The sequence below is a fragment of the Selaginella moellendorffii genome, unplaced genomic scaffold (assembly GCF_000143415.4).
Source record: "Selaginella moellendorffii unplaced genomic scaffold, v1.0 SELMOscaffold_122, whole genome shotgun sequence".
NCBI classification, from domain to species: domain Eukaryota; kingdom Viridiplantae; phylum Streptophyta; class Lycopodiopsida; order Selaginellales; family Selaginellaceae; genus Selaginella; species Selaginella moellendorffii.
In genome coordinates this window covers 257,340-283,004 of record NW_003314383.1, presented here as the reverse complement: position 1 = coordinate 283,004, position 25,665 = coordinate 257,340, and the positions used below count along the sequence as shown (strand labels likewise).

At 40.0% G+C, this 25,665-nt stretch overlaps 3 protein-coding genes and 2 long non-coding RNA genes across 6 annotated transcripts in view; 1 reads left to right on the top strand and 4 right to left on the bottom strand.

The window, feature by feature from the left end:
* LOC9632930 (warthog protein 6) overlaps positions 1-25,665 on the bottom strand; it is an 86,166-nt gene that overhangs the window by 42,911 nt on the left and 17,590 nt on the right. The gene's annotated exons all lie outside the window — the stretch shown is intronic.
* On the bottom strand, positions 1,780-2,279 carry LOC9632926. The gene is made up of 2 exons (XR_002991097.1): positions 2,231-2,279; positions 1,780-2,180 (listed from the first exon to the last, which is right to left on the bottom strand). It is a non-coding gene; the product is annotated as an uncharacterized LOC9632926 (long non-coding RNA).
* Positions 6,411-7,457, bottom strand: LOC9632925 (warthog protein 6). 2 transcript variants are annotated; one of them, XM_002991617.2, is made up of 4 exons: positions 7,361-7,457; positions 7,231-7,298; positions 6,958-7,174; positions 6,411-6,907 (listed from the first exon to the last, which is right to left on the bottom strand). In XM_002991617.2, exons 1-4 carry the CDS (start codon positions 7,449-7,451, stop codon positions 6,567-6,569), a joined length of 717 nt encoding a protein of 238 aa, XP_002991663.1. In that variant the 5' UTR covers positions 7,452-7,457; the 3' UTR covers positions 6,411-6,566. The 2 variants fall into 2 exon arrangements, with proteins under 2 accessions (XP_002991663.1, XP_024521178.1); XM_024665410.1 differs by having other exon boundaries at positions 6,958-7,093.
* Positions 7,952-8,815, top strand: LOC9632879. The gene is made up of 5 exons (XR_002991096.1): positions 7,952-8,058; positions 8,115-8,183; positions 8,264-8,561; positions 8,613-8,721; positions 8,775-8,815. It is a non-coding gene; the product is annotated as an uncharacterized LOC9632879 (long non-coding RNA).
* On the bottom strand, positions 16,378-18,689 carry LOC9632878 (protein BRASSINOSTEROID INSENSITIVE 1). Its single transcript, XM_024665406.1, has 2 exons — positions 18,470-18,689; positions 16,378-18,423 (listed from the first exon to the last, which is right to left on the bottom strand). Exon 2 carries the CDS (start codon positions 18,194-18,196, stop codon positions 16,502-16,504), a length of 1,695 nt encoding a protein of 564 aa, XP_024521174.1. The 5' UTR covers positions 18,197-18,423; positions 18,470-18,689; the 3' UTR covers positions 16,378-16,501.

Below are 25,665 nucleotides of genomic sequence, written 5' to 3'. Positions count from 1 at the left end.
CCTTTGGACACGTGGCATATGACACATGGCATCTGTCACGTGGCACAAAGAGGGTTTAGGTTCTGCTTCATGGTGTTATCCTATGGTAAATCACCATAGGATAAAGGGTAAAAACCACGTGCGCTACAATTGCGAAGTATGTGAACTTTCAACATTCTAATTGGGATGGTTATTTGCCGTCTCTTCAATATGCATATGTCACAGGGGTGTAGAGTTTTGTTGGTGCTTCACCATATAAACTCCTATATGGTCATGATCCAATATTATCAACAAAGCTAGGTTTACCTTCGCAATTGCCACGAGCTGCCGATGTTAGGTCGTGGGATCAGTATTTGACAAGCATTCTTCCACTTGTCCAAACTGAGTCTGCCGAACACTTAGGTTACGTATAAGTGGGACAACAACGGCGCTACAACTCTTATCATCGTTCACCTGCAGAGTACAAAGTGGATGATTTGGTGTTAGTCCATTTTCCCCATCTTACAGTACGTGGTTTATCTAAGGGGCTTCTTGCGCAGTGGAAATGACCGTATCAGGTGTTGCGGCAAGTTAGACCACAAGTTTATGAGGTTCGGCATGACGTCCAACAGGCCGATCCTCCAGAGATTGTGCATGTGCAGCAGTTGAAACACTTCATACAAAAGGATCAGGAACAATTAATACCACTTACAGATCTGCCGATGCCTCCTCTTGACGTTCCTCCAGATCCCGGCCCGTTTACAAGAGAACCCTGATGGTTTTCCATTATTCCAAGAGGAGGGGATGATGTGAGGGCCAAGTGTATGGCTACTATGCCGTATATTAATATTAGCATAGTGGGATTTTGGTAGCCATTGGATTGGTTTCAATCCAAACCACTCGCTTCTATATATAAATTAGGGTTTTTGGGGCATATTTTTTATATTCCCTTTCCATATTCCAAACACTCACAAAAGTAATTTTCATTAAATTAATGAAACAAATTTTGTAAATTTTGAAACTAATCACTTAATTTAATATATTAATTAAAATATAAATATACTTAGATTCATATTTAAAGATACTATTATTATTTAATAGCATTATAATAATATTTTTAGAAAAATAATAATAAATTATTATTTTTAAGAATGTTTTTGATAAACACAAGATTTATCTAATGGTATAATAGTTAGAGCTAGAAGGTGTTTGGGAAAATTTTATAAATTATAACCATGTTTAAATTTAATGATAAAATTATTATAAATAAATAATAGCCATTAAATTACTATTACTATTCTAGAATATTCAACTATATTTTAGGTATATCAACTACCAAGATGCAAATGAACCATTTATAATATAAAATTGGGAGTTGGATATAAAGAAAGAAGGGGAATAATCAAAAGTTTTCTTTTCTTTTTCTATTTTTTGAAATTTTATTTTATTTTACTTGTGGTACATCAAGCCTTTTTTTTAGATAAATAATAATAAATTGTGACACATTACATTTTAGAAAAGTTGGGTTTGCTTAGTTTGTATTATAACAAATTATTATGATTTATGTATTACAAGAAAATGTTTTTCCTAGTTGAGCATATAAACCACACAATACACTTTCCATCATGTTTAAGAACTTTTTTAACAACCACAAGTTTAACCTAATGGTATAAAAGCTAGATAAGCTAGAGTATGCTTTAATCATAAATTATAAACACGAGATTAATCTAAAGGAATAACAACCATTAGATGGTAAAAAGTTCTAAAATATCTAGGTATATCCACTAAACAAACAATAAACCATTGAGAATATATGGGGAATAATCAAAAGCATAAAATATGTTAATGAAATTTACATTTTATTCTACTTCTGGTTTTTCATCAAGCCTTCGTGGCCAGCATTGCTGTTGCAACTCCAGCGATTCCACCAGCAAGAGCGATGCTTCCTCCGTGCTTCATTCCAAATTCAGCAACGTTGACACAAGAATTGACGGCAGCATAACCCTTTCCATAGATTTCCTTGCCGACGATGTTGTAGATGGCGCGAAGTGGAGCGAGCATGGCGTGGTATGCATATGGGAGGTACTCAGTTGCGCCAATGGCATCAAAGAGGGAGTCCAGGAACCACTCGCTGTGAGAGGGAGCCTCCACGTTGTTAACCATGATGTTGCCGGAGAGAGTGAATGGGTTGTAGAGACCCAGCTTCTCCACCTTGGAAAGTTCTATAATTGTCAAAAATAAGAGCAAAGTCTCAAAGGAAGTATGATGTTACTAGTGATTTGAGATGATCCCCAGAGAGTTTCTCCAACCTAGAGATCCTTGGCTCTCTTGTACACAAGCTTTCCCTTAGCGTCGACTGGGATGAAGTGGCCCTCGCTAAGCTCGATCATGTCTGAGGTGGTGTGGACCTGGATGAACTCGGAGATCACATCGGCGTCCTTGTGGCCGAATGCGTAGACATCCGAGAACACGTTTTTGCTCACTGCAACCTATAGATCTGGCACGTTTAGATGGGCTTTCGAGAAACTTAAGAGCAATACAATACCTTGTCTCCAATTTCGAGATCTCTCATGAGTTTGAGGTCGCCGCATGTTCATTATAAAGATTAACTTTTTATATAAAGAATGAAAGCAAAATAAAACGAGTTATGGAGTTTCAAGGAATATTCTAAGAACCTTGCCCTAAAAGTGTCTATAGCTATCGGTGGATCTGCCTAGCACACTCGCGGATAAGTGGATCTGCCCAGCACACTCGCAGATAAACTCTTGCTCCTGGTTGGGCGGCATGTTCTGGCGGCGGCTTTTTGGAGGTGAGTGAGTAGAAGAGCGCAAGAGCGCAGCTAACATTGGAGTTGCCCGCGGATGTGGCACGCTCACGGAAACTCGAGCTCGGGTTCGAGCTCGGCCTCGTGCTCCTGCTCCTCCTCTCAAGCTCGTCTACGATAACACCACCACCTCCTTGTTCCTCTTCTGCGATATCTGCTACAACCGGCAGTTGACTGCATGCGGCTGCCCCGACACGACGTTGCTTGATCACCTGAGCTACGCTCATGGAAACATCTGCCCCAAGCAGCGTCGTACACATGCAAATGCCCTTTACTGGGGAGCGCCTTGGAGCATTCCAGCCTACTTGTACGACAACGAAATGGAGCCTTCAATGACGCCGCTGGAGCCATGCCAGATCAGGAGCATCGAAGCCGTGGGCTGCATTTCCACGTTCGAGCTCGGCCTGCGGTGTCGGGGTCCTCCGGCGGAATTCGTGATCGATGGAACTTTAGGAGAGCTTGATGCTAAACAAGTCCTCGTCTATAAGGAATCCATCTGGCAGAATCGGGTCTCCACTGGCTACATCCTTCTGGCGGTTCCCACCAAGGCATTGCAGTATGGCTCTCTGGACTGGGTCGTCAACTACGACGACTTCCGGGGCATGCCCATGACACTGTCGGCCAGGAAGTTCGTCCAGGCGTCTCATGACCGTGGAGAGGATCCTGTCAAGGAGCTGAACGCTGTGGACGCGATCGGGATCAGAAAGTGCGTCGTGGTGGATCTCCGCGGTATTGGCATCAATAGAAAGATGGGCCTCTTTTTCGCCGAAGATGCTCTATACGACGTGCTGGCGTGTGTGGCTGGCACCAAGCTTGTCCCTGCCAAGGCAGTCTTTGACGATCGTCTTTGGGACAAGCTTGGTGTCCAGGGCAGGGTGGCCAAGGACGCGGCCGTATGTGACATAATGCATTCAGAGGGAATAACAGAGATGATGTTGCTCAAGTCGCAAGTAAATCATTCTTCCTTATTACTCGTGAAGATTAATTCCATTTCATTTTTTTACAGGATTGTGGGGGTACATTGGACAAGGTCACCAATTCTCAGGACACAATGCTGCTCGAGCCAAAATCTAAGGTAAATCACTTTTCTTGTCATGCCAGAATATCAGGTAAATCAGTATCGTTTCTGTGATGCTTACTACTGTTCTTTCACAGACTAAGGTTGGTGAATGTTTATTCTCCACTGCTGTGCTGGCTGCTAATGCAAAATACATTCCGTGCTCAAAAACCAAGTGTGGCGGCCTTACAACGATGCTTTGTGAAAATCCAAATTGCTTAGCTAACAACGTGATGAGATGGGCAACACAGGCGATGTTTAGGATCATTCTCGGCAAGCAAATATTTTTAGCTTTTAATCTAAAATGTTTTTGTACTTTAAGAGCGGCATTTACAAAAGGACCCTGGGACTAAACTGTCTACGTTGATCCAAAGTAGGAAATCAATGTACAACATTCCTATCATGGTATTATATTATATCATTTGAAATTTCTTATAAATTTTATTCTTTATGTTTTTTAGGAAGTGCTGGAAGCTTTACAAACAGCTAGGATTCTTAAAACTACTGAATTTGAACTTCAACATATAAGACGTATAGCACTTGGGATGAGCCTTAAGTATTCTGAGTCAGGTTATTTTATTTTTTCTACAGATTCAAGGTTGGCTGGATTGGATGATTATTTGGCAATTTTTCATCATCATACTTTGTGAGTTTTTTATTTTTATATTTAAGTATCTAAATATTTATGTTTAGGAATATGGACATTTTATAGCAAAAATTGGGTTCAACTTCAGTGATGATGTAAGTGTGATATGTCCAGAAGCTGAAAACTGGTTGGAAGTTAGATATTTCTTTGCTGTTTATGCACTGTATTGAAGATATGAAAAACATTGATATGGTGTTAAACAATCAGTAGGGGTTATATCTTAAATATTATTTGATATTTACGGTTTAGGGTAATATATTTTAGAATATAATGATAAGTATAAATCTAGATTAAGCATTAAATTTAATATTTAATAGCTATAAAATGAGATATGTCTTAGTTCTAGCTCCTCCTATATGTAGATGACTTGAAAAAAATCAATATGTACAACATAGAAATTTCTATTTATTCTTTACACTTTTTTTGTTACAATTCTATCTATAACAATAAAGTGATAATGGCCCAAGGCACACAGGTTGTCCAGTTGTAGGCCTTGAGGCAGGTTCAATTTGCATGATTTCAATAAAAAATTTATGGATGTTTGTTTAGCTAATGGAAAGTTAGTTTATCACTTACTTAAGTGAGATAATATAGATTGTCCATTTAGATTTGGTAGTAGATATTTAGAATATATTTAAATATTCTAGGATATTCTACCATTTAATGCTAGAACATTTAATGGTTAATGTGTAATAAATTTAATCTCGTGTTTAGAAATTATAAACTTCCTATCGATCAATTAGATTAATAAATAATAAGCACTACTATTAAACAAACAAAGCATTGGTACACCTAAAGTGTAGCAAATCATTTTATATTTCTTTTGAAAATTCTGATTTTTGTTTACTTAAACTCTACACAAAGTAAGAGGCTTTAGATTCAAACATTAAATTGCATAACTGACTTAGATGGTCCCTAACAAAGATGATGCAATTGTTAGAAGGCATCATCACAATTATCAACATTTCTAAATGCATGCTTGAAGACATTTGGGAGGAGGTTCCACACTTAAACCATTGTACCACTACAACAATGTCTTTTGGAGATATGTGAAAAACTTGTGTAAATATTAGATATCATTTCAAAAATAATAATTGGCAATCAATGTAAAGTGATTGAACCAATAATCATTATCATCTTTGGGATTTCTACAAAAAACTTTTTACCAGATATAAAGATGGGTAGAAAGAGTTAGAAGAGTTGCACCATTTGCCATGAATATCACCATCAACTGAAATTAATTATTTAGTTGCAACCACATAACATCAAATAATTAAACTAATTATCTAAACCAAAAACTTGATCTAAATTAAAAACATAAATCTAAGCATTCCTCAAAGACAATCAAGGCTACTCTTCAACTCCGTCAATATGAGTGCATCGAATATAAAAATTTATATCACATGATTTTTACCTTTTATCCTATGATGATTTACCATATGATAACCATGAAGCACATGTGCCATATATCACATGCCATGTGTCCTAAGGACAATGGTGCAAAACTTGAGTTTCAGGGCCTTAAGCCATTGAATGAAGGAATAGTGCCAAACTCCTAAGATAGGGTTAAAAGGGTAATGGCACAAGAGCACAGAATGGACTCTTGAATGTACAGCCCAAAAAGTGAAGGGATAGGAATGTGAAACAACTTAAAACAACATTAGAGCATTTACCATCCCAATGCTAAAATTAACACGCAAAACAAAACCAAATGAAATTTCATATTATTTCAACATATTAGTAGTCTAACGCGAGGATATAAATACTCCACCAACTAACATGGTATAGAATTTAAGCTTACACCCAATCCAAACACAAAACAATGACAAAAACACAAACAAAAGCTAAATTATACCTTAGGTTGGTCAACTATGCCCAACTATCTTTACTATACATTTAAAACCCCCTATACAATTGAGAAACTTAACATTTATGCATCTTTGTGATGCATGTCATGAAATGAAGCTTTTGTTTGACATCACACAGTTTCTTCACTCATTTCTTTCATTCTTGTTCTGGAGATTTACATTGACCTGATCTGGATTGTGATTATTTCTCTCTTATTTACTCCTGATTTTTGCTCAAGCCTTCGTGGCCAGCATTGCTGTTGCAACTCCATCGATTCCAATGGTGAGAGCAATGCTTCCTCCGTGCTTCATTCCAAATTCAGCAACGTTGACACAAGAATTGACGGCAGCATAACCCTTTCCATAGATTTCCTTCCCAACAATGTTGTAGATGGCACGAAGTGGAGCGAGCACCGCCTGGTATGCATATGGGAGGTACTCAGTTGCGCCAATGGCATCAAAGAGGGAGTCCAGGAACCACTCGCTGTGAGAGGAAGCCTCCACGTTGTTAACCATGATGTTGCCGGAGAGAGTGAATGGGTTGTAGAGACCCAGCTTCTCCACCTTGGAAAGTTCTATAATTATCAAAAGTAAGAGCAAAGTCTCAAAACAAGTATGATGTTACCAGTGATTTGAGATGATCCCCAGAGAGTTTCTCCAACCTGGAGATCCTTGGCTCGCTTGTACACAAGCTTTCCCTTGGCGTCGACTGGGATGAAGTGGCCCTCGCTAAGCTCGATCATGTCTGAGGCGGTGTGGACCTGGATGAACTCGGAGATCACATCGGTGTCCTTGTGGCCGAATGCGTAGACATCGGAGAACACGTTTTTGCTCACTGCAATCTTTAGACATGGCACGTTTAGCTGGGCTCTCGAAAAACTTAAGAGCAATACAATACCTTGTCTCCAACTTCGAGATCTCTCATGAGTTTGAGGTCGCTGTTATACATTTGGACGGTGGCGTCGCCTGTGTTTTGATTGCGAACATAAAGCTTGTGACTGGTTGTAAAATCGCTTGCAGAGTCTTACCTGGGAAACATGAGTTGTTGGTGTTGGTAGCTAGAACAGCACTAGCAAGAACAGCGAAGAGAGAAGTAGCAAAGAGAAAAGTGTGAGCCATAGAGAACTCTACACTATGGAAGCCTAGAAAGATAGGAAAAGGAGCTCTAGAACCGATGTTAAATACTACAAACGAGTGCCTATGACATGAGGCTAACGGATCAAGTTGGTGATCCTAAAACTTTGATAGAAAGAATTATTTAATTCTAAGTACATATTTGAGATGCCGCATAATCGACTCACTAAAGAAATTAAATGTTCATTATAAAGATTAACTTTTTATATAGCATTAAAAGAATGAAAGCAAAATAAAACGAGTTATGGAGTTTCAAGGAATATTCTAAGAACCTTGCCCTAAAAGTGTCTATAGCTATCGGTGGATCTGCCTAGCACACTCCCGGATAAGTGGATCTGCCCAGCACACTCGCAAATAAACTCTTGCTCCTGGTTGGGCGGCATGTTCTGGCGGCGGCTTTTTGGAGGTGAGTGAGTAGAAGAGCGCAAGAGCGCAGCTAACATTTAGCTTGTGGGCGCAGGAGTTGCCCGCGGATGCGACACGCTCGCGGAAACTCGAGCTCGGTGTCCAGGGCAGGGTGGCCAAGGACGGGGCCATATGTGACATAATGCATTCAGAGGGAATAACAGAGATGATGTTGCTCAAGTCGCAAGTAAATCATTCTTCCTTATTACACGTGACGTTTAATTCCATTTCATTTTTTTACAGGATTGTGGGGGTAGATTGGACAAGGTCATCAATTCTCAGGACACAATGCTGCTCGAGCCAAAATCTAAGGTAAATCACTTTTCTTGTCATGCCAGAATATCAGGTAAATCAGTATCGTTTCTGTGATGCTTACTCCTGTTCCTTCACAGACTAAGGCTGGAGAATGTTTATTCTCCACTGCTGTGCTGGCTGGTAATGCAAAATACATTCCGTGCTCAAAAACCAAGTGTGGCGGCCTTACAATGATGCGTTGTGAAAATCCGAATTGCTTAGCTAACAACGTGATGAGATGGGCAACACATGTGATGTTTAGGATCTTTCTCGGCAAGCAAATATTTTTAGCTTTTAATCTAAAATGTTTTTGTACTTTCAGAGCGGCATTTAGGAAAGGACAAACTGTCTACGTTGATCCAAAGTAGGAAATCAATGTACAACATTCCTATCATGGTATTATATTATATCATTTGAAGTTTTTAATTTTTTTTTTTTTTTTTTTAGGAAGTGCTGCAAGCTTTACAAGCAGCTAGGATTCTTAAAACTACTGAATTTGAACTTCAACATATAAGAAGTATAGTGCTTGGGGTGAGCCTTAAGTATTCTGAGTTAGGTCAGTAAATACTTTTTATATTTTTTTAGAAAAAAAATTTTTTTTTTCTACAGATTCAAGGTTGGCTGGATTGGATGATTGTTTGGCAATTTTTCATCATCATATTTTTTGAGTTTTTTATTTTTATATTTAAGTATCTAAATATTTAGGTTTAGGAATTGACATTTTATAGCAAGAATTGGGTTCCAACTTCAGTGATGATCTAAGTGTGATATGTTCAGAAACTGCAAAATGGTTGGAAGTTAAATATTTCTTTGCTACTTATGCACTATCAAAAGTTTTTGGAGATATGAAAAACATCTCCACAAAATTGTTAGATTTGAATGGTAATGTGATATGGTGTTAAACAATTATATCTGAAATATTCTTGGGTTTAGGGTAATATATGTTATAATTTAATGATGTGAGTGCATGAAACATGGAAAGGGAATACAGAAAATGTGCATATCAATTAACCCAAAAACCCTAATTTATATAGAGGAACAAGTGCTTTGGATTGAAACCAATCTAACAGCTACTAAAATCCCACTATGCTAATATTAGTATACGGCATCATAGCTGTGCACTTGGACATCACATCATCCCTTCCTCTTGGAATAATAGAAAACCATCAAGGATCTCTTGTAGATGGGCTAAGATCTGGAAGAACATCAGGAGGAGGCATCAACCAATCTATAGGTGGTATTAGTTATTCTTGATCCATGTGTATAAAGTGTTTCAACCACTGCACATGCACAATTTCTAGAGGATCAGCCTACTAGACATAATGCCAAACCTCATAACTTGTGGTCCAACTTGCCGCAACACCCGATATAGTCCTTTCCACTAAGCAAGGAACCCTTTAGATAAACCACGTATTGTAAGATGGGGAAAATGGATTAACACCAAATTATCCACTTTGTACTCCACAGGTGGATGATGATGAGAGTTGTAGCACCATTGTTGTCTCACTTGTACATGGCCTAAGTGTTCAGCAAACTTTGCTCAGATAAGTGGAAGAATGCTCGTCAAATACTAATCCCACGACCTAGCATTGGCAGCTCGCGACAATCGCGAAGGTAAACTCATCTCCGTTGGTAATATTTGATCATGACCATATAGGACTTTATATAGTGAAGCACTAACAGAACTCTACACCCCTATAACATATGCATACCGAAGACATGGCAAATAATCATCATAATCCAAATGCTAAAAGTTCAAGTATTTTATAATTATTTCTTTAAATGTCTGAATAAGCCATTCCACCAAACTGTTTAACTATGGATGATAATCACTTGTGAAAGTGTGGCATATCCCCAACCAAGACATCAAAACATAAAATGCCTCAGCCATAAATGCAGAACCATTGTCTGAAAGAATCCGCTCCGGACAAGAATGCTGGAATACCATTTGATTGAAGAGGAAGTATCCAATAGCAATTGCAAAGGTGCTAGCAAGAGCATCAACTTCCACCCAATAGGTCAAATAGTCAGAAGTAATAATAACATATTCATTGTCAACAGTTGATCGTGGAAAAGGTCTCATAAGATCAAACGCCACCAACTCAAATGAACAGGAAATTACAATTGACTCCAATTGTCCTTCCATGGCATGCAGGGGAGTATTACAAGCTTGGCACCAAATGCAGCTACGCACATACCAAATAACATCACATTGCATCTCCTGCTAATAGAAAGACTTGCACAGCTTCTCGGTCATACGATAATGTATTATATGCCCGCCTAAAATAAGAGAATGGAAAAACTGTGGAATCACCACCAGCTGTAAATAATCATCAAGATCCATCCCCACAAAATAAAGAATGCCATCTTTAAGCTGATATTGAGAATGTAAATGCCAAAATGGCAAGTCATCAACAAGTGATGTAGGATTCTTAAACCCATTTTGAAGCCCTCGAATCCATGACTCAATTGTGAGACACAAATCCCTAAGCCCCAAAGTGGAGCTGAAAAGGTGCCATGTGGTAGTGGCCGAAGCAGAAGCTAAACGAGCATAACATATTTGAACTAAAGGCTCCAACTTAAAAATTCAAGAATGGGAGTGGAACTCCCAATAGAGTGCTTAAGGAATGAGCACGAAGTGAGCAATAAAAGAGTCTCTAGAAAAAGGACACAAGAAGACCAACACATGACACGTGGAGGAGTCCGAGATGGACTCAAGGTGGACCTAAGATGGAGTCCAAGATGGACCCGAGATGGAGTCTGAGATGGACAAAGATGGAGTTTGAGATGGACCTGAGATGGAGTCCAAGATAGAGTCCAAGATGGACCCAAGCTAGAGTTTGAGATGGACTGAGATGGAGTTTGAGATGGGCCTGAGATGGAGCCCGAGATGGACTGAGATGGAGTTCGAGATGGACCCAAGATGGAGTCTAAGATGGACCTAAGATGGAGTCCGAGATGGACCGAGATAGAATCCAAGATAGACCTGAGATGGAGTCCGAGATGGGCTTGAGATGGAATTCGAGATGGAGTCTGAGATGGATCCAAGATGGACCCAAGATGGAGTTCAAGACGAGACCGAGACTGAGATCGAGATCGAGACTAAGACCGAGTCTGAGTCCAAGTTCAAGATCTAGCCCGAATCCAAGTCCTAGTCCGAGTTCAAATACTAATACAAGCTGTTGGGTGAAAGCCCAAAGTGATCGTCCCCTAGAGGGGGTTGGAGGTGCTGCAAGGGGTTCCAAAAGTATAATAAGGAGAGTGTGGGGGTTGGACCCCAATGGAGCCAGTTTGGCTAGAAAAGGCCAGTGTGGCCTAGGAAGGTTATACCCACGTGTTGGGTGATGATATAACCATTGGGAAGTCCAAGGCTAGAGTGAATATGGACAGACAAATAAGGTAGCTTGGTGAAGTTTTCAAAAGCCAACTCTAGTTCCCTCTAGAAATCGAATTGTCGATGCTTCCACTCCAAGTGTGGGTTGCACTACCTACTTAGATACCTGGCATGGCTTGACAGAACCTCGCTCTAGCCTATGGCTAAAGCACCCAAAAGCGGAAGATGGGGAGAGTACTTATAAGGCTTATGTAGGGCCACGGTGTTCTAAAATGTTATCCCAAAGTCCCAAATTGTGGAAAGGAAAAAGAGCAATCCTCTAGTGTAGCGATTAAGGATACGGTCACATAGTGAGAAAGTCCCAGAGGATAAGAGGACTTAGTGGTCGGGTCTATGGGCCTTGACCAAATTGCAGTGTTTGCAAACATGACCATGGACAGAAAAGAACTTGGTGGGGACCAAAAAAGGGATATTAGGGAAGGTTATTCCCCATATTTATGGACATCCTAAAGATGCTAAGGAGTGGTTTTGGAATGATCACTCATGGACGGATGGCTCAGTCTTTGAGTGACAGGACTGTGATATAGATGGTGTTGAACCACCAGTGTAACAAAGGTGAATGGGTATGACCTTAGCGTAACGGGCTAAGATGTTGATGGTACCTTTGGGTGTTGGTCATAGGATTGGATACGTGGAGCACTTAGACCAAGTGCAAATGTTGAGTGGCATGGATGCCATTCTTAGGGTTAGCAAGCCCCAAGTCTAGAATAGGACTTATAGAGGTTGTGAGTGAGACTCCTTCAAGTGGTCGGAGGTATGGTTAAATGACTAAAGTATAATGGAAAATTTATACTTACAATTTGGTATCGGAGCTAGTCTTGGGTCTGACTTTGTTGATTGGGTTAGAGGAATCACACCACATTTGACTGACATTTGGCAGGTCTAGTTTGCTCTAGCTAGGCTCAACCCGAGGGGTAGAGTGTCAAGAGAGCAGGGCTCTCAGGAGAGTTGTGGCTCTCAGCTTCAATTCATGAGGGCGTGAACTTGCATAGTGAATTGTAAGCAATAAAAAAGAACAACTTGAAAGATGATCCATGGGGTTTAAATATAAAGGGAAAGGGCCCATGAACAAGAGTGCACCCCCTTTTCCAATCGGTTAAGGGTCTTAAGATATTTGGGGTTAAATGTCCATAGGTTTGAATAATATTGGGCTGGTTGACCTCTCAAAAAGTCCAAATTTAAAAGCTTACATTTGGTATTGGAGCTATTCCTTAGTCCGACTTTTATTGGTGGTCAAATATATCATCACTTGTCTTGGCATTGGGAGGTCCTAGGAGTGGGCCTATCCTCGAAGAGTAGCATGTCAAAAGGACATGACTCTCCACATTAGTTCATAAGTGAACTTGTTGGCAATGTGGTGGATAGAAAGTGGCCAATTTAGTAACAACTTTGGGAGGTCCTAGGAGTGGGTCTATCCTCGAAGAGTAGCATGTCGAAAGGATATGACTCTCCACATTAGTTCATAAGTGAATTTATTGGCAATGTGGTGGATAGAAAGTGGCCAATTTAGTAACAACTTTGGGACCTTGGGAACAGTATAAGGTTTTCTTTAGAGAGTTGAAGATGTGAGGTAGATGAGCGTTAGACTTAACAAATTGACTAATGTAGTTGTGGTAACAACTATAGTTGGGATTATGGGAAAGATAAAAACTCCAAAATAATAAAGGAGTCATAACATTACCCTCAAATAGTTAAGGCTAGTGCTCATGAATTTGAGACCAGAATTAATGACTATGGAAAGTCAAATATAGATGAGGGCACGAGTCCTTGAAATGGTAGATGGAGAAAATAATCAAGTGTCGGAGTAACAATTGCAAATATGGTCCTTGTGAGTAAGACATAAATATAAGAGGATGTATTTTAGTGAATTAGCACCTCAAAATAGCTAGAAAGTTAAGAACTTACGAGTCATTGAATTAGCAAAGTCCAAAAAGCTGGATGACTTAAATGGAGTCAAGGAATAGTCCTAAAGGACTAGTGGAAGCATTTGGACTGAATTTTGCTATACCTTACAAGGGATAGGGGATTATAAGATTCAAGTATAAGAACAAAGTGCATCTCATTGATAGCAGAAGGTGCCATACTAAAGTTGTAGGAAAGGTGTTCCTAAAAGAAAGTAACTTTGGTTTAAAATTGTGTATGAACATTATGATGTAGTGCTAACTGATATTTGGCATGAGAAACAACTACTTTAGTCTTAGCAAAAACCTAGACACAAGTGGGAAGTGTTATAAAGGTAAGCTCGTGGAGCTGATGGTGTGGAGACACCAAATATGCCAAGGCATGATGCCTTGAGGTCGAGTTGGCGAGTTTATGAGAACCCCTTGCCAAAAGAATCTCAATATAAAATGGGAATGGCATAGCCTAAGCTGGAAGACATGTGGTTAGAATGTGGTAACCTAAATAATGATGGAGTGGAAGCACTAGCAATGAGTTGTAAGATTTGACAACTATGAAGCAACTAAGCAAAAAATGCAAAATAATTGGTTGGATTGGTAAAAGTTAACTACCTAAGACTTTTTATTAGGATAAAGAAGTTAGATGTACCCTTTCGGGGGATAAATTATTTATGTTAAGATATAGTAAGTCAATGTCGTAAAAAGAAATGCTCATTGTCAAATAAAGTTATCATTGGGACACCAAAACACTTTAAAACACTAGAGAGTGGTGTTTGGAATCATGAGGGTATTAGATAAAGCCCAAGGGACTAAGTCCCTAGCAAATAATGGCTAAGAAGTGTTATCTAATGTCCAAGGTTACGGAGATGAAAAACAGTCTGTCTATCCGAATTAAACAAAACCAAAAAGGGATTTTGGCATGGTTAGAAATGGGTATAAAGAGGCCCAATTGTAGCGACGTTAATTCCAATGTGTGGTATTACACAGTTAGCATATCCAAATTGAAAAACCACTTTCTAAGTGATTGAATAGGTTCATCCTTAAGAATATTTGCTAAAGCATAGTAGAAAGTGCAAAACTACCTTTTTAGATGGGAGGAGAATAACTAAAAGGAACGCACAAGGCCAAAAATAAATAGTAAAATGATAAAATTGAACTATAAGAGTTGAAGGGCATAACCAATAGTGGTTATGTAGGTTGTAAGTGAAGAATCAAATGGGTGCTCAAACATATTGCTATTAACAACTGTGATGCCATGGAGAGTTTAAAGTATAGAATTGTCCATATTAGATCATATGGCAATTAAAAAATTTGCAAAAAGAGAGATTTTAGCAAGCTAAGGGACAGAGTCCTTTCAAGGTTCCCAAAGACAATTCTAGTACTTAGAAAGACAAATGTAAATAGTTTATAGAACACGCAAAATCAGAATAGCGTAGCAAAAGCCTAGTTTTGAAGCTTGCTATGAGGCAAAGTTATCAAGGTTGGGGAAGTAATCCTTGAGTATTCAAAGAGATGGCTTTGAACGAAAGTTGATGGTTATGAATTTGCAAATCAGTCAACTTGTGAGTCAAATTACTCGTCAATTCTATACTCGATGCACTAGATGAAGCCTTCAACAGCTGGAAGTTGGCTTTCAAAGATGAGTTTGAATTTTACTAATTTTTGGTTGGTTAGGGTGGACAAAGGCACTACAATTCGATTGGCCTATAGTGTTTTTGGTTACAAGGGTTAACAATTACCATTCATGACAGATGGGTCTACATTGCCGAAGATATGGATGTGCACATATTCCTTGTTAGGAACTCCAAGATATTTCCTTTGACCTCAGGTTATCACCAGTTTTGTTGATGCAAGGGAATCAATAGGAAAGAGGTTCCTAACTATGGAAATGAGCCTATCTTTTTCTATTTTCATTAGGTGATTTCTCATGTTTATAGTGTGAGTGTTTGCTCACTTTGCAATTTTTTGTGTCCAGGGACATTTACAAGCCACAGATGAGTATGTAGTGACCTACATCAAGGAGACAGACTACATGGTACCAATCCTGCAGAGTCGTGTAGATGTTGAGGTGTGTACTTTTGTTTTTAGTTGTGCTCCAATCAAATCCTTCATTTCTAGGGCCTAGAGGAGGCGTGTAAATCCATAGTTGGAGGTCCATTCCTGGATCGCGGCAAAATTCTTATAGTAATCACCCTTCAAAAGCGCCCATGAACCCAAGCCTCCTTTTAAGCATAGTCAACTCGACAACTCTATGTCCCATCATCTCACAATGTAAGCTATTCTGATCTTTGCTCTGTTCTTGTTCTTCTTCACTGCTCCAATGTCTGGGAACCGATCCGGTGGCATTTCTAAGGGAAGCTTTAGATACATTTCCAAATGTGATGCATCTACAGACGGCATCACCCAGGATTCTTGGTGTGACTCCCCACACCAGTACATTAATTTATACTTAAAATGCACTATGGATCATAGTTTATGAACTTAGTTCTTTTGCACTACCAAGTCCTCTCACTTGACAAGTCTATGATTATGCATAGACTTTTCCATGCTTGGCCCCATGGGCCACCCTTTTTTTTGAAGTCAACACCTTCAATTAGGGTTTTTGTTTCCCTTGACTTGCCAATCTCACTTAACAAATCACTCAATTAGTGTAATATAGTTTCAGGCATAAGTGTGAAAGTCTTTAAACAAAAGAAGACATACTTGAATTAGTGCCCTCTTGATTGTTTCCCACATAAGCGTCATGAAGTGCAGCAATCATGAAAGCCATATGCTGCCTATGTGTGTCAAGAAGCAGATTGAAGGGTCCTTGAACCACGTAATACTCCATCACACAAAAACTGTAACATTTGGTTCTGTATTAGGGTTTCTGGATTAATTTAACCTTAAGATGGCAAGTTGCAAGATTCAAATTCATTAATTGCAAAATAGAAAATGTTGAGGCCTGGTTTTTTGTATTCAAATCTTTCTCTTCAGTCCTGATAAGTATTCCAAATGCAAAACTGGAGGAGGTGAAAAAGCAGTAAACACGAGTACTATTTAGTTCACACATAGCTAGATGTCTGGGACAGCTTGCAGGTATACTTGCTGTGGCAATAGAAACTCAAGGCACAGCATATGACAAAGGCTATAGTTCCAGAGACCAGGGCGGCCACCAAAATGTCTTGGATCCCATCATCACTTATAGGATGAGCAATATTTGTCAGAACTGGTGGATCAGCAGCAAAACACTTGGTTGGAAGTGGCAAGCCACAAAGTTCAGGATTTCCTTCAAAGCTTCCTCCTGTGAAAGTAAAAAACTGTCCTCTTTGTGGAATACGGCCAGACAAGTTGTTGTACGAGACATTGAAGAGAAACAGGAATGTGAGCTGCGAGAGCGAAGCGGGTATACTTCCATGCAGAGCATTCTCTGATAAATCCAGGACTTGCATACCCTCAAGGTTGCCTAGAACTTCAGGAATCCGGCCACTGAGATTGTTGTGTGCAACATCCAAGATCAAAAGACTGCGCATGAGTCCAATTTCTTCAGGAATCTCTCCACTCAGCTGGTTATAAGAAAGCTGAATGATGAGCGGGCTGCTGATGTTCAACACGTAAGGTGGATTAATGTTCAGGGGAGCAAAGCAGCCAGTCCTTGCAAACAAGTGCTGCTCAAGATCATGAAGACGGATCCCGTGTACAATAAAGAGCATGTTACTGCCTTTGCATATGGGACCAGGTGTTCGTGCAACTACATACATGCTGTCAAGTCTAGCCTGAACCACAATAGACCCGGTTATTTCAACTCTGCTGAACTTGCGACCAATTCTACCAGGTAGTTTTCCACTGAACGAGTTGCTTGCAAGCTCCATCACGTACAAACTCTTGGATCCATCCATTTCTTTGGGAATTTCACCCTCTAAGGAGTTGTTGGTCAGCTGTAGACAGACCAAGTTATCTAGCTCCCCAAATGAAGATGGTATCTCTCCAGTCAGATAGTTGCTACTTAAGCTTAGCCACCAGAGTTTGTGCAGACCAGACAGCTGAGTAGGTATGCTGCCATTGAGATTGTTGTGACTGAGAAGAATAGTAATCAAGTCGACGCAGTTACCCAAGGTTGACGGAATGGATCCCTGGAGGCCATTCCCCCAAGCATGTAAATGCTGCAGCTTAGGAAGGCTGTTGCATAGCTGGTCGGGTATTCCTCCAGTTAACTCATTAAAACTCACATCCAGCAACTGCAACCTTCGGCAGTTGACTAGAGAGTCAAGTAGTGGACCGGTCAACCTGTTATTGGGCAGGAGCAAGTTCCTTACCTTTGAATCAGTGGGACAGATGTTGCTGCTTGTTTTGGTGAACATGTTGGAGCTGAAATCCAAGTGCTTCAGATTCGCATGGAATTTGGGTAATTCACCTGTGAACGAGTTGTAGCTTGCGTCCAGAACTTCAAGAGACGAGTGTAGTTCCAAGTTCTTAAGCCCCAACGACAATAAAGGCAGCCCTGAGTAGAAGTTACTAGAGATATTGAGCACTTTGAGTGAAGAGCAAGTTGAATCGCTGCTGTTGAAGATATTTCCAGAAAGTCTGTTGTAAGAGACATCTAGATGTGTCACGTTGAGACATGGAACTGCTAGCTCGGTCAGAGAATTTGATGCAAGAATAAGCCGCTGAATGGTGTTGGAGTTTGAAAACTCTAATGCCTCGAAAAAGTTGTTGCTTGCTAGATTGACATCCTCTAGAACGGGGCAGTGGGTAACCATCTGCGCTGGAACACTTCCAGCAAATTCATTGTTTGAAAGATTGAAGAAGTGCAGGCTGTTGCAACTTTGGAATAGGGAGGATGGAACTGTGCCATTGAAGTTGTTGTTTGAAAGGTCGAGTGTCTCCAGTGTCCTGCCAATCACAGAATTGGATCCAAGTTCACCATCAAGCTGGTTATGGGAGAGATTTAGCAGCCGTAATGAGTCTTTGCAGTGGAGCACAAGCTCTGTAGGAAAACTGCCTCGTAAGATGTTGTTAGACAAGTCAAGTACCTCCAAATCACAGCCTGGCAAACTTAAATTGCTGCTCAATGGTTCTGCAAATTGGCTCCTTGAGACGTGCAGCTGACGGAGGTGAGACAGCATCTGGATTGTCAATATCAGCAAATCGGAACTTGGTAGTGTTAAAGATTGAAGATGGAGCCCTATGACTCGGCCTTGTTGTGAGGAACAATCCACGCCTTCCCACTCGCAACAACTCACAGTCTTGTTCCAGCCTCTCAATGTTCCTAGTGGATCTCTGACACCATGTTTCAGCCGTAACAGTGCTGCTGCTGAATCAACTGATGAACTGGTCTTCCCATCTACAACCGTCATAAACACGATGAGAAGGAACAGGAGGGAGAACATGGTAGGACTCTCACTCAGCCACAGAAAAAACCTAGGCTAGTTGAAACAAAGGTATCCAAGTGACCTGATTATGAAAAACCTTAGGCTGCAGAAAAACTAGACTTGTCTATAGGTGACTTGACTTCATGACTTTGCTTGTTTCGGCGATTTTGAAAACTTTATTCGTACTTTAAAATTCTAGAATTTTAAAGCACTCATAAGCTTTGTCAAGGTCTTACTTTCAATCACTTGCATTCCATTATAATTTGGGATTGCATGCATTTGCATTGCAAATGCTCGATAGATAAACTACTTTGTCTAAGACTATGGATGCTAATACTATAGAAAAGATTTATATAAGCACAGATTTTAGAAGTCAAGTCAATTTTGAGAAGTCAAGTCAAGTCATGTCTTGGCCACCGCAGCGGCAATTTGGGCCACCTGTCAACAAAGTCTCTCTTAGGAACAGATTCCGATGTGACTTTCATATATTTTCATGATCTGTCCAAATTATCTGGCTGAATTTTGTGTGTTGTTGATGGTTTGATTTTTGGCTTTTTGTCTTGATGTTGAGATTTTTGACATATTGATGGCTCCTAGCTGCCATAGGGTTTTCCTTCAACGATAGAGGGTTGCAGCTGTCCCTATTGACAAAAATAATACTGGCTGTTGATGTATACTGGCTCATGCAGGAGTATGGATACCACATCAGTGAGGCTATGTCCAAATTTTATTTCAAGAAGGCTAAACAGGATTTCAGAAAGTATGTGACTCAAGACAAGGTCACATACAAGATCGAAGTTTGAGTAACTCATGAAAGAAATTTCACCACCCAGTGGTTAGTTGTATTTCCTGTTTAGAAATGAGAAAACTGGAATGAAGCTCATTGTGCTGCTTGTCCCAAGAATGCAAAGAGCAGTTATCAAGTTGAATCCCATGCTAGGCTCTTAAGTATTAACAGTCCGCTCAGAACAAATAGACACCTCGGTTAGAGCAATCACTTCTATTGTATTACAATTTGGATTGCACACATTCAGAATGATAGAATGCCCTCTAGTGGAACTCCCAATGAAGTGCTCAAGGAATGAGCATGAAGCGAGCAATAAGCAAGTCTCTAAAAAGGGATACAAAAGGACTAACACATGACATATGGATGGGTCCGAAATGGACCTAAGATGGAAACCGAGCCTGAGACCAAGACTAAGACCGAGACCGAGTCCGAGTCTAAGTCCAAAACCAAGACTAAGAGCGAGTCCAAGTCCAAGTCTGAGTCCAAATCCAAATACTAATATAAGCTGTTGGGTGAAAGCCCAAAACAATTGTCCCCTACGACAAAAGTATAGTAAGGAAAGTGTGGGGGTTGGACCTTAGTGGAGTTAGTTTGGCTTAGAAAGGCTATACCCATGTGTTGAGTGATGAGATAACCACTGGGAAGTCCAATGCTAGAGTGAATATGAACCGACAAATAGGGTAACTTGGTAAAGTGTTCAAGAGTCAGCTTTAGTTCCCCTGGGAGATTGAATAGTCAATGCTTCCAGTCCAAGCCTGGGTGGCATTACCTACTTGGATATTTGGTGTGGCTCAATAGAACCTCTCTTTAAGCCCATAGATAGAGCACCCAAAGGCAGAAAGTGGGGAGAGTACCTATGAGGCTCACGTAGGGCCATGGTGTTTCAAAACATTGTCCCAAAATCCTGGACTGTGGAAAGGAAGAGGGGTAGTCTTCTAGTGTAGTGACCAAGGTTATAGTCACATAGTGTGGAAGTCCCAAAAGACAGTGGGACTTAGTGGTCGGGCTTGTGGGCCTTGACCTAGTGGCAGTCTCAGCAAACACAGCCATGGACAGAAAGAGACTTGGTGGAAATTAAAAAAGGGATATTGGGGAAGGTTGTTCTTTATGTTTGCAAGCATTCTAAGGATGCTAAGGAGTGGTTTGGGATGACCACTCATGGACAGACGGCCTAGTCTTTGAGAGATGGGACTGTGATGTAAGTGGTGTTGGACCACCAGTGTGGCAAAGATGAATGGGCATAGCCTTAGCATAATAGGCTGTTATGTTAGTGGTACCTTTAAGTGTCGGTCATGGTGTAGAGCACTTGGACTAAGTGCAAAGGTTGAGTGGCAGGGATGCCATTCTCAGGGCTAGCAAGCCCTAAGTCCGGAATAGGACTTATGGAGGTTGTGAGTGAGACTCCTTTAAGTGGTCAAAAGTGTGGTTAAGTGACTAAAGTAGAATGGAAAATTTAATTGCTTACAATTTTGTATCAAAACTGTTCTTTAGTCCGACTTTTATGGGTGCTCAATTTTATCACCACTGATGTTGGCATCGGAAGGTCCTAGAAGTGGGCCTATCTTTGAGGAGTAACAGCTCAGGAAGACATGGCTCTCTAATAAAGTTCATGTGTGAACTTGTAGGCAAGGTGGTGGATAGAAAAAGGTCAATAATGGAACGACTTTGGGATTTTAGGAACAGTATAAAGTTTTTTTCAGAGAGTTGAGGATGTGATCTAGATGCGCATTTGACTTAACAAATTAGCTATTATAGTTGTGGTAAACAAGTATAGTTGGGATCACAGGAAAGATAAAAACTCCAAAATAATAAAGGAGTCACAAGATTATTCTCATATAGTTGAGGCTAGTGCTCATGAATTTGAGACTAGAATTAATAACCGTGGGAGGTCAAATATAAATGAGGACACAAGTCCTTGAAATGGTAGTTAGAGCTACCCTTTTATAAATGCTAAAACAAACCTAAAGAGTTAGGGGTGTATTTAGAGGATAAGTTGGTATTTTCATTATATAGAAAGATAATCCTAAGGGGCAAAGATAGCCCACATGAAATAGAAAATAATCAAGTGTTGAAATAATACTTGCAAACATGGTCCATATGAGTAGGACATGAATACAAGTTGTATTTCAGCGAGTTGGCACCTTAAAAGTAGAACCTTACAAGTCATCGAATTAGCAAAGTCCAAAAAGCTAGATGACTCAAATAGAGTCAAGGAATGGTTCTAAGGGATTGGTAGAAGCATTTGGACTAAAGTGTGTTGTGCCCCACAAAAGATGGGGAGGATCATAAGATCCAAGTATGAGAATAGTGGGTATCTCATTGATGGCAGAATGTGCCATACAAAAGTAATGAGAAAGGTGTTCCCAGAAGAAAGCAACTTTTGACACAAACTGTGTGTAAACACTATAGTGTAGTGCTAATGAATAGTTGGCATGAGAAACAACTATATTAATCTTGGCAAAAACCTAAACATAAGTAAAAAGTGTCATAAAGGTATGTTCATGGATCTGATGATGTGGAGACACTGAATGTGCCAAGGCATGATACCTTGAGGTCAAATTAGCAGGTTCATGAAAACCTCTTCCAAAAGGAATCCTGATAAAAATGGGAATGCCATAACCTAAGTTGGAAGGCATGCAATTGAAGTGAGGTGACCTAAATAATGATGGAGGTATGGAAGCATCAACAATGAGTTGTAAGACTTGACAACTATGAAGCAACTAAGAAAAGGTGCAAAATAATTGATTAAATTGGTAGAAAATAACTACCCAAGATTTTTTATTAGGATAAAGAAGTTAGAAATACTCTTATAGGGGATAAATTGCTTATGTTGCCATATAATAAGTCAATGTCGTAAAAGGAATACTCATTGTCAAAGAAGGCCATCATTAGGACACCCAAACACTCTAAAACACCAGGAAGGGATGTTTTGTGTCATAAGGGCATTAGATAAGGCCCAAGGGACTAAGTCCCTAGCGAATGATAGATAAGAGGTGCTATCCAACATCTAAGGTTGTGGAGATGGGAGAAGTTTGTCTATTCAAATTGGACAAAGCCAAAAAGCGATTTTGGTAAGGCTAATGATGGGCATATAAAAGCTCATAAGTAACAACGTTAATCCCGATGTGTGAGATTATAAGGTGAGTGTACTAGGATTGAGGAATCACTTTCTAAACTATCAGATAGGTTCATCCCTAAGAATACTTGCTAAAGCATGGTAGAAAATGTAAAGCTACCCTCCTAGTTTGGAGGAGAATAACCGAAGGAAATGTGTGAAGCCAAAAACAAGTAGTAAATGGATAAAACTGAATTATAGGAATCAAAGGGCATAACCAAGGGTGGTTGTGCAAATTAGGAGTGGAAAATCACATGGGTGTTCGAACATGTTATTATTAGCAACTGTGATGCCATGGAGAGTTTAAAATATAGAATTGTCCATGTTAGACCATATGGCAATTAGAAAGCTTATGAAAGAAGAGGCCTTAACAAGTTGATAGAGTTCTTTCAAGGTTCCCAAAGACAATTCTTAGCTTAATACCTAAAAAAGCCAAAAATGGTTTATAGAATGCACAAAATTAGAGTAGCACAGTAGAAACGTAGTTTTGAAACTTGCCATAAGGCAAGGCTATCAAGGTTGCGGAAGTAGTTCCTGAGTGTTCAAAAGGATGGCTTTGAATGAAAGTCGATGGTCAAGGACTTTTACGTTTATGCATAAAACTATGTTACGTTGGTCAGATGGCTTGCTAAGCGAGATTGGCAAGTCGGGGGAACAAATACCCTAATTGAATGTGGGCCAAGCATAAAGGAGTCCATGCATGATCATAGATTTGTCAAGTGAGAGGATTTGGTAGTGTGGAGGAATTAAGTTCCTAAGCTGTGATTTGTAGCATGCTTTAAGTATAAGTAGGTGCACCAGCGTAGGGAGTTACGTCAGACACTTTGGATGATGCCGTTTATAGATGCATATATGGAGGTTGAGTTTGAGTCCCAACCCTCTAATGCTTGGGTTTGAGTCATAACTCACTAGGGCGTGGTGATGGGTTGGAATATAAGGACACTTATTTTTCAGTGGTCATAAACTCTCAGTGAGGAGACTAGCTTGGGCACACCGCCAAGTGGGGGATGCCCTAGAGTCGTGATGAACAGTTAGATTGCTTAGTGGGAAAGCTCGACATATCTAACTTGAATATTTTGGTGCAAGTGGCACCAAGGACGTGGTGAATGAGATGGGGACACCCAATCTCAATTGCTAAGGACCCTTACCTAGAAGGGTTGGCTTGGGTGTACTACCAGTGTGGGGGATGCCCCCGTGGTCATAGTTAATAACTTAAAGGTCTGGAAGATTTAGTACCTATTGGCAAACCTATTAAGGGGTTAATATGAGATCACTACATGATCTTGTGGCTAAACAAGAACTAAGTCTTTGTTTAGTTAAAGAATAAGATTCTTAGTTCAAAATGTTAATTTGAACTATTGGTGATAGTGTGATTTGGTTAAGATGATCAAATGAAAAAGACACATAAAGGAAATGAATGGTGTCAATGTGATGGTATTATGAGTCCAAAAAAGTAGTCACTGGGAAAGACCCATGGGAGGGTCATAAATATGAGAGCCTAGAGCAAAAAATGCTAAAGACACTTACTAGGGGTGAACACCCTCTAAATTTGGCAAAGTAAAGCCTTTGTTAAGGAACTAAAAGGATACCTCGAGGACGGAACTAATAATTCTATGTTGCATGGTATAACAATCCAAGGATAAAAGCAAAAGACTAGTGGACAAATTTGGGCTATAGAAATCATTGAAAGAAATCCAAACAACAAAGTTGAGCAAGGAACACTTATGTGTTGAATACTAATGGATTATGGGAAAGAGAATATGTTTTCAAGGACGAATTTCTAAATGTTCCAGTTTGGCAAAGGTAAGCTCCAAGGGAGGGAGTGGCAAGGTAGCCAAATGATAAAGCCATGAACAACCCTAGCACAAATTATAAAAAAATGGAACTTAGTGCCTAAAGTAGCACGAAATAATGGAGAGGATGATGGTACCCTCAATTAAAGAACTTCTAGGATGAGGAAGTGGAGTTTGCATAACACGTGTAATGCAAGGTGTCGAAAACATCTAAGAAATTGACTTTAAGAAGTTAAAATTAAAAGTTCCAAAGTGAGATATAGTTATGTTGGTAAAGGCCGAGATTACTCCTGAATGAGTAGTCAAATTGAAATAGAGAAGGTGTCTCTAACGAATTTAGCATGAACTAAACGAACAAAAAGGGAAAGGCCACCATTAGTGGTCTAATAAATCTCTTAGTTGGAGAGAATATGCTCTTTAGAGGATGGACAAGGCTTAGTGAGCTTTCAGTGTCAAACCATTGACAGATATTAGCTAAGTGCTAAGGATGAGAAGTGGTAATCCATGATGGGGTTACTTTATAAAAATGTTTACCATTCGATAAAGACATTGAACTTTGTCTATGGGTGGTGAAGTTGTGAGACACAAATCCCTAAGCCCCAAAGTGGAGTACATAGTAGTGGCCGAAGCAAAAGCTAAATAAGCATAACATGTTTGGATTAAAAACATTGACCTGAAGAGTCAAGAGTGGGAGTGGAACTCCCAATGGAGTGCTCAAGGAACGAGCACGAAGCAAACAATAAAAAAGTCTTTAGAAAAGGGACAAGAGGACCAACACATGACACGTGGAGGAGTCTGAGATGGACCTAAGGTGGACTTGAGGTGGAGTCCGAGATGGACTCGAGGTGGGCCAAAGATGGACCCAAGGTGGATCCAAGATGGAGTCTAAGATAAACTTGAGATAGAGTCTGAGATGGATCGAGATGGAGTCTGAGATGGACCTGAGATGGAGTCTGAAATGGACCCGAGATGGAGTCTAAGATGGACCCGAGATGGAGTCTGAGATGGACCTGAGATGGAGTCCGAATGGAGTTTGAGATGGAGTTTGAGATAGACTTGAGATGGAGTTTGAGATGGAGTCTGAGATGGACTTGAGGTGGGCCCAAGATGGACCTGAGATGGAGTTTGAGATGGACATTTAAGTCATGCTCGCTACTTTAAC